We start from the raw sequence: 9,651 nt of genomic DNA, 5'->3' as shown, positions 1-9,651 counted from the left end.
ATTTCTGCGTTCCTAAGTTTTAACTAACTAACCTACAGTCACCTCTATCCTCACATAAAGACCATGTAAACCATATTTTATGGGACTATTTTATCTACACAGTTCCTTTAATTCTAGCAGGAATCATTTAATATATTTTTTTAAGCAGTCTATAAGGGCCCTTAATAGTATCCCAACTACCTAAAGAAGTCATGCTGTAGCCTGAAAAACAGTTTAATGAGTATCAAAAAAGGCTGATTTTGGCATTTATATTACCTGTTTCTTGGGAGCAATGAAGTAATTATAATGTCTTTAATTTCTTGGAAAGGTTTTCTAAAAGTTTTATTTTAAGTGGATTAATGAAACTTCCAATTTCCTCACTTCCTGTTGCAAAAATCCAAACAGGAAACAGTGGGGGTTTTCATATTCCTGAATACTGAGGCAGGCTAGTTGGGTAACTTTTGCATTAACTTGCTATATGAAGGGGAAAGAGATGGAGAAATTCCTTGAGAGCATTATTTAATACATCTAACTGAAGATCATGCTTTGAATTGCTCTTCTGAGGACCTTCTCTGCCTCCATTTGGAGATGGAGTATAGGGAAATAAGTCACATAAACTAGGTGTTTAAGGTTGTGATGTGAATCACGGAATACCCCTCATACTTCTTTGTTACCAGTCAGAGGATCTACGATCATGTGTTTACGATAACCTTAACATAGTTGATGTATATCAAGAATTTCCAGCCAAGAGACTAATCACTACCAAGAATTGAAAAAAACATAGTTACATTAATAAGTTCTGCAAGGAAAAGTAATTGTGGTTATGCTCAGCTAGAAAAGGTCTTCTTTGAACTTCCTTCTCTCCCATTTTAATCGTACATTAACCTTCACCATTTGTATTTGTACAATCAAATTAATTAACCTGGGCTGAACATTTGGAGGAGTGTTTAGAATCAGTAGCTCTTTAAAGACTACATGTATCAAGGAAATTGTAATGATGCATTTGGAACAAACAGTTGTGCTTTCTAAAATATGTAATTGCTATAATGGATGTATACTAAATACTAATATAAAATGTTTTTCCAGCAGCAAGTCAATGCTCAGCAAATTGATTACACAAAAAAGTCTTTTTTGCAAACAAGAAATTTTTCTGCTTATCATTCAATGCACTTTCATGCCAAAATAAGAAATGAAGCTTCCTTAATTGGAACTTACTCTTTTCAAGTAATGCTGGTTCAGATTTAATAATTGTATGTTCTATTCCTTAGGAAGTAACAGAAGATCGGGATCGATCACGACTGGATTCAATGGTGCTGTTAATTATGAAACTGGACCAGCTTGATCAGGATATTGAAAATGCTCTCAGTGCAGGCTCTTCTCCATCCAGCACCCCAACATACAAACGGAGGCATATACCTGTAAGCCAGTTTGCTTCATCTTTCTTATTCTCAGAAAAATCTAAGGTTTCCTCACTTGTTTTTTTTCTTTTAGTCTGTGCTTTTATTGGGTCTTTGGTTTCACAACTAAATCTCTTTTTGTAAAGAATTTGTTTATATGTATGTATATATTTACTTGTGTATACATGCTTTTTGAAGGCAGTAACAGTGCATCCTTTATTTCCTTTTGATGTAATTTTACAAATGAGAATTTTGGAGCTCCCGGGTGAAAGAAAGGGACATCAACAATATTCAGAAAATGCCTGGCTCTTTAAGTATCACCTAGTGTAAATGCAGTGTGAGCACAGAGTCAGGATCACATCAGCCTCAGAACATACGTGTGTGTGTCTTTTGACATTGAACAGTTAGATCTGAAAGTAAGTCTGAGCTACAGGTCTCGTTTTTCTGATAGCAGGAAAGTCTGTGAAATCTTTTGACAGAGACACACTTAGGAAATCCTCCTCGTTCAAAATAAGATTTTGGGCAGAACCTTCATTCTTTAAATTTCTTTAATTATTTTATTCATTTAAATGGGAGAATTCCTTGCTGAGAGTAGTCTGAAGGAGACTAGAGGGCTCACAAACATGATTGATGCATTCTTTTTTTCTGAAAAATGTTTACACGTGTAACTGTGAAGAACATGAAGTGTCTGACCCAAGGTGTTCTCGCACAGGCTTCCTGTTAATTTCACCCACATGTGCTGCAGCTGGTTTTCAGTTTAAGAAACCTGAGAAATACTGCCCTAAGATCTCTAGGCTAACATTCAGGTCATTTGGTTTTATTAGTGGTATTTTTTAATATTTTTTTTTAATAATGAGGAGGTTTTCCTATCAAAGCCAGACTTCATCATTGCTGTCTAGTCAAGTAAGTCAACTGTAGGTGAGAAAAGCTGTATTTAAGTTTCTGTGGGTTTGGTGAATTGGAGATTATATCATATGTCATCTTTAAAGGACATAACATAATTGAACTTTTTTAACTTTTTCCCCCTGGATCTCAGTGTTCTCGCAGTATCTTCTTGAGTACTGATGGGAAAAGAAAGCTGGAATATGGTAACATCTGTTCTCCATATCTTGCCAATGAGTGGCAGCATTTTAGCTAATTTCTTACAACAATAAAAGGGGTTGGGGCAATCTGTATAAGTAAGCCTGCATGATAATCAGAGGTGGTACCTGTTTCCATACTGCAAAGCAGCTCTCCAGTGTGACAGCTTGCTCAAACGTGCTAGATACGCTATTGGTATACACTGGTTTTCTAGTCATTTTTGAGCCTTTGAGTGCTATGAATTGGCAGATCAAAGTATTTGGTTTTCAGGACACTTGTGTGTTGAGTTCAGTCTCATATTGATTTTATAGTAACAAAGCCTTTGAATGTGATCCATAAAAAAGTCTGTCAATGGGAACTTCTAAGAGCAGCTATACCAAGCTAACTTCTACAGAGGCATTTCCATGGCTCTGCTGCTTTCCCAATGCTTCATGTTGCAGAGGACTCACCAGCAAGAAATATCTGATCCAAATGCATGGTCCTACCCGAAGCACAGCTTTGTCTCTAATGCTTAACCCTTTTCAGGAAACATTGTATTTGCATACTTGGTGCAGAGGCACTTTTCTATTTGTCAGCTTTGATTTGGCAAACCAGATGCTTAACTGGAATCAGTGAATCAAAGGGTTGCCATTTCTGTCCCGTTCATTAGAACTCCGGAGATGCATCTGCCCCATATTTCATCGATTCTAGAAACCAAGTATTAGAAAACTGAGGTTTTTGTCTGCAGAGTTGACTGGGGTTAATAGTTCAGGCTTTTTTCTGTGTGTTGTGTAGCTGTAATCATGCAGGCTGCATCAGGGCTAATGATCCTCACAGTATATGCCTGGTTCTACACATAGCCAGGTCTTTGCCAGATATGTGTCACAATTTATCTGCCAGCAGTATAATCCCTGCCCTTGCTCTATGCAGTAAATCAAGCATGTGTAGTATTTTTGCTTCCTCAAAAATAAACTATATTTCTTCTTTTTATCCTCAAAAAAAAAAAAGGAATGCAATTGGTGTCATTAAAAGTAAGGGCATTTTAACCAGAAATTGCATTTGGCTGATAAGTGTCTGCTGCTTAGAAAAAAAAAAAAACAAACCAAAAATAGGGAGCTGTACCTCTAAATTGTATAAACTGCTGGATGGTGATGTCATTTCAGCTGTGTAATGGTTTACAGATGTTCACTGAGCTTGCAACGCTGCTGGAGAAGGTGGGAGCACACAGGAAATGCTGAACATCAGAGAAAAATGTCAGACTTCTACAGCCCCAAACCAATTATTCTTACCTTGCTTTCTAACATTGAGGGGAATTACAGCTTTGATGTTAGTGGTGATTTATAATTTTGGAACAGCAGCTATTGCAAACCACCACATTGAAAAGGACAAGTGAGTGCATAGGTAATGGAAAAGGATAAGGTGAATTAGTCTTATACACAGAATTGCACATACATGTTTCAGTGAGAACATGTGATTTTTTTTTTTCTTCCACGTTTATTAAAGAGACCCGCAACACCTTTTCTTACAGGATGTGGAATCTGGTTCTGAAAGTGGAGTGGATGTTGCTTCAGTAAGTCACTCACAAACAAACTTGTCTCCTAACATCCACGCTCCTGACCCAGCATCTCCCTGTTTGGTAACCAGCTCTGGAGCTAAACCAAAGGCTGGGGTGAGTACAAAGAGTATTTTTTCTTAAAACTATTCATTATGTTGGTTTGGAAGTGAAACAAAGATATTTTATATATACATGGGTTGTATGCAGTATGCGTGTGACACTGAAAAAAATAAGGTAAAGATTAATAATACAGGCTGTCTGAAGGTGTCTTTTGAGTGGCAAGCAATCCTAGAAGTTTAATGTTTCAAAACACACTGTTAATCAGCTGATGATTACAATAAATTGAATTTTTTTTGTGAGAAAAAGTATTAATGGTGCTATTCCATCTTACTTTGGAAGATAAGGTTTCCTGAAGTACTTGGAACATTTCCTAAGTCTCATAGAGGGTGCAGCCAGGGAAAAAGATGGTTGAATTATATATCCTGATCTATGATGCCCAAACCCAACCACCCTCATCCTCTTAAGAGGCTAAACTGCACTGTACTGCAAGCAGAGATATCACCCTACTGAAGGAAAAGGACATTCCAAGGCCAAATTCACACACTGAGGATCATCTGGAAGTCTATGAGCAGGCAGAGGCCTTCCCACAGGTTCCAGTGCACACCAGGAGGTGAGGAAGGGCAGGTCTGAGAGCACAGAGATGACAAGGAGCTCTTGTTAAATTGTTATAAAAATGTTAAGAGCAATGTACCCAAAATGAGGTTTTCCTTATTAGGCAGCACATGGGCAAGTCCTCCAGGTTGGATTTCCACCATTTCAGGGAAATGCTTGAAAGTAGATGGTGGGACTGCTCATATGAACTTTCTCTACATATCTGATGTATGTTACTGTATTTTATGCCACTGACTTCTGGGAGACCAGTTTCTCAAGCAGTCTGCTATATAGTTTACTCCTCAGATTGGAAGCAATGGAGCTCTCATCCTTCTGTATCCATTTGTATATGCATTTACTTATCAGGAGTATGGTCCTTTCTTTTCCCATCGTCCATCTACTGAAGAATCCTTCATAATGTTTCAGCCATCAGCACATGCAGAAAAGATTTGATGTCCTGAATACTGTCTGTTCCCTCTTGCACTTCCCTCATGAAGCAGAGAAATCAAGGCTTTTCTAAACTTCACCTATGGTGAAAAGTTTAGGCATAACTCTTGCTCCATCTGTTCACGAATTCAGCTGTTGCTGCTAACCGGACCAGCAGAAAAATCTGGGATAAAAATATTAAAATATAAAGTGCAGTTAGCATAAATATATATGTTTATAACAAGTTTATAAGACGTAAAATAGAGGCCAACTGTCACTTACTGCACTGCAATAATAGCAAGTTAAATAATGCCTTCGATTGAGGCAGTAACAAAAGTTCTAATAAACATTTACATTTAGGATTGTTCACTTGTACAAAAATAAATTCACTTGTAATTTATCATCAGTGCATAACTATAGCAAATAGAGAGCTCTGCACTCTGTCATTGCGTACAATGCAGTGCAAATTCTCAAATAAGTACGTATGTTATGCTAGGAGTTGATATCCCATTTTGCCGGATCCTGAGAAGAGCACAGACATTCTCTAAGGTATTAAACATCCCTTTTATATGTAGCTTTCTCTATTAATATTTGGGGAACTCTTAACACCTGGTCTACAGCAGTGTGGGTCACTTCTCTTGGAGTTAGATATTATGCGTTAATTCACCTTTAAAAAGTATTTATTTGACTTGTGATGGGCATATCTCTGAATACTGCTTTATTATATCATTTCTAATGTATATGCTTTTGTAAATACACTTTCTCTTTTTTTTTCTTCGTAGAGTAACTGTGACTGTTCAAAAAATCTCTACTGATGTGTAGAGCTATTATCCAAAGTCACATTTTGTTAACCTTTTTGATAAGTAAAGCCAAATTTTCTCCAAATTTTTTCCTGAAGTCTTTCATGCTGCAACACTACACACTCTATAGTGGGATTTGGGGATGGGTTCTTTATTAATAACTATGTTCAGAAAAATGAACGTTTTATCGTAGTAAGTTTGATAACTACTAAAACTTGGATCATTTTTGCTCAAGTGTAAATCTCCTGCAAACTGGGAAGATCCTCTTAGATATTTTCTATTCCTTTTGGCTTTGGGCTTTCAGATTGTTTTGACTGTGTGCCCTTCTGATCCCCAAACCACATGCTGATGTGTGCTGCACCTTCAAATGTTCAAAACTTAGCTGCCTCCCTACTTGCAGTCAAACTTTATTCGAAAGCAGAAGTTTTCTTGGAACACATTAAGAGAAAATAAGCCTTTGTTCTTACCCTTCTGTATCTCTAGCCCAGTTATTCTTCTGGTCTGCGTAGCTAGATAACCTGCTGTTTGGTGCTTGACTGCCATTCATACTAGAGAAGAATACAGGAACTTCTTTTTTACATCAAGTTTGGACTTGACTCAGGGTGAATTTTTAAAAAGGGCATGTTGAATGGCATGTCCTTGAATCACTGCCCAGAACAGACATCAGGGACGTCTCTATGCAGATAATATACAGAAATCCTCGAAGTGTGGTGTTCTGTTGTCATAGGAGTTTTAGGTTTTGCTGTTTGGATTGGGTTTTTGTTTTGATTTGGTTGGTTTGTGTCAGAGTAGCTGGTGTAGGAATAATTTTATTTTGCCCTGGAAACTACTTTTAAATGGTAATGGACTGTTTCAAAGATTTTACTTCCTTCTGGTGTTTACAACAGCAGATCCTCAAGGATTCCAGATGCTTAGTCTCCAAAAGCAATTTATTTTCTTACGTTTATTAATGATATGTGAACAAGAGTACAATTGCAGTTAGCTGCATTATGGAATGATACGAGGTATTTCAAAACAAGCTGTAGTAAACCGTTGATGGCATCTAAAGCAATTAAAACATGGCATTGAGCATGTGCAAACTTGGGCAATGGGAATAAGGCAGGGAGATACCGGTTCAAATCTAGTGTCTAATGAAAAACTTGGAAAAAGATCTTTACTACACAAGACATCATCTTATAGATAGGACATCTGTGTATAGGCAGATTATGTCCATTCAAGTTAATTCAGCTTCATACGCATTTAAAAATAGAGGCTAAATGCCTAAATTTGGTGTTATAATGTTAGTGGAAATGATTCAGTCGTTGGTTTATGGAAAAGCAGGACAGTTAAAAATTTCATGAGAGATTTTTATGAAATATTAAACAAGCTTTTCAGTAGCAGAGATATTAAAAATTGTATGTAAAATTCAGTATCAATTATAATTTATTTGCAAATTAAAAGTAGATATTCTTTTAAACATAATTAGGTATGGGTGTGTATTTACAGATACATGTGATTTATTGTTTTATAAAAACTCATATGGCTATTCAAATCTCTTCTTGTCAGTGAACATGTGTGTACAGTATGCATGTGTATGCTTATATATACACACATGTGTGTGTATACACACACAAAGTAGTCCTTACTGAGTACAGGTGTGACAAAGAAGAACAAGAATCTCCTCGGAGCATTATGAAAAAGGTATTTCTACAGAAAGGTTTTTCTGTGATTCTGCAGGTTGCAGCGTGAAAGCCTTTGACACATTGATGTACAAGGTACCTTGGCTTATGAGAAGTATACAGCTGAATAATCTTCATCCTAAATTTAGGAGTCTGCCGTTATATTTCATGGTCAGGGTAAAATAGCATAATGTGATCAACAGAGTGCTTGATTCACAGTATAATAACTAACTCCAAATGTATGTGTTTGGCAAGGTACTCAAATGGACAGTCCTTCTGAAATAAGGATTCACAGTATTGCAAAGGCACATTTCCCATATAATTTAGGATCGGACAGCAAGGCATGTTTTGGGCATCGTTATATGACTCATGTTAATGGAGTAAAAAATGGTCATGCTTCTATAATTAGCAAATTTCAACGTTCTGGGATTTTATTTACCAGTCTCCAAAACAGACAATTTTTTTTTCATATTAACACCCAAATATATACATTTGGCAAGAACTAATTGCACAAGAATTGAAATCGGCTTAAAACCAGTGTGAAATCAACAGGCTTTTGCCCCTGTAGTCATGAGAAATGCTGGAAAATGGGAGTGTCTGGTCTGGATTTGGAGAGCAAGGAATGTAAATATCCCTCATGTCGTTGCTTTCTATAAAGTAATGCCACACATCTGGTCACTTATTACATTGTTCAACAATGAAGAACAGAAACTATTTATTTTTAAATTTGGCTTGATTATTATAAAAACAACATGTGGCTACAGAATTTTAAATGTATATTAATAGCAAAAGATAAGTTACAATAGCCTTTTCTAGCACCCAGTTAAAAGCTAAGTAGTTAAGGAAAGCTTGAATCAGTTATCATTGTCCTTTTTTTTTATTATTCTAAATATAAAAAATTGGCTAAAGGACAAGAGCAACTAAGGCTTAAATGTTACGGCCAAATTTTTGTCGTTGAACATCTGCTCTGCAAAGCCTATCTATTTTCTCTTCAGGTGAAAAAAAACAGCCATGATTATTTTCTACTGCTTTTCTTGGCAGTGCTAACCCTCTTGCTTCAAGGGAGTCCAACTTAGCCTTAATCAAGCTGTGCAAAGGTAATCAGAAATCCATTATCACCAGAATAGCTGGTATCTAGGAGAAGATCATTTTTCAGATAGGTTGTAATGACTCATTTAAAATGCATTCATTTCTCCAAGTGATTTTAGGCACCAGTTATGCCTGCAAGTACAGAATAACCCCTCCTGGCTATGCACTAGGATGGGATTCAGGTGCAGCTACTGATTTCAGTGCAGCTCTGGATGAGCTTAGGAGCCCACTATTTCCACAAATCTCTTTACTGAATCAGGACAAAAGTTTGTAGTATTTAGGTGACAGTTTTCCTAATTGTTTTTGATTCATGTTATATTTTAAAATTTCAGCTGTTTAGGGGAAGCCAAGTTATTCTGTAAAGAATAACTTAGAGAGTTGTAGATTCAGGGTTCAACTTTCTTGCAGCTTTACTACACTGGTTTTAACCTATGAAAAAAAGCTTAAATTTATGGTAAGTTCAAGGGAATTTTTATTTCAGAATTAAATATTAATAAAGAATCAGGGCAGCAACTTTTTGAAATGTTCGTATTTCCCACTGCACTATTTTTTATGGTAGATTCAATGCACTGTGAGGTGTGCAAGCACACACAGTGTCATTCATATCAGTGAATTTGTGCAGACAGATTTTTCACAGTGGCTCATGCCACTTGACAGGTGAAGGATTTTGGTCTTGCTGAATAATACCTTCATTGTATATTTACTAATTTACTAAAGACCTCATAATCACTTCTCTAAATTTTTCTGATAAAATTGCTAAGCATGAAGATTTCTGAGTCCTCCCAAGACATCCAGTTGTACATCTACATTTCTGTCTCTTGGAACCAGCCCCTAGCAGCTATGATTTTTTTTGTTTTCCTCCTTTCTGTAGCGTTGCTGACACTGTCTTCAACGGTGTGTCAGAGCATGGTTTTATATGATAACCATTTATTTTATAAATGGAAGCAGAAGTTCATTACTTCTTCAGCAATAACATTGCTAATTGTGCTATTTCTAATGTTAAGCACGTTTTTTTCACTGTATGCTGCCATCTGCTG

At 36.5% G+C, this 9,651-nt stretch overlaps 1 protein-coding gene across 1 annotated transcript in view; it reads left to right on the top strand.

Annotated features, from left to right (window-relative positions):
- The window catches only part of DLC1 (DLC1 Rho GTPase activating protein), a 220,654-nt gene that overhangs the window by 54,571 nt on the left and 156,432 nt on the right, over nt 1-9,651 (top strand). The window contains exons 3-4 of the mRNA XM_084266827.1: nt 1,248-1,397; nt 3,964-4,104. Of these exons, the coding sequence (XP_084122953.1) occupies nt 1,248-1,397; nt 3,964-4,104 (291 nt within the window). The remainder of the gene's footprint in view (nt 1-1,247; nt 1,398-3,963; nt 4,105-9,651) is intronic.

This window comes from Gallinula chloropus (assembly GCF_964237585.1).
Source record: "Gallinula chloropus genome assembly, chromosome: 7".
Classification (NCBI taxonomy): domain Eukaryota; kingdom Metazoa; phylum Chordata; class Aves; order Gruiformes; family Rallidae; genus Gallinula; species Gallinula chloropus.
Note: the sequence above shows the minus strand (reverse complement) of the source record. Positions and strands in the feature narration are given on the sequence as shown.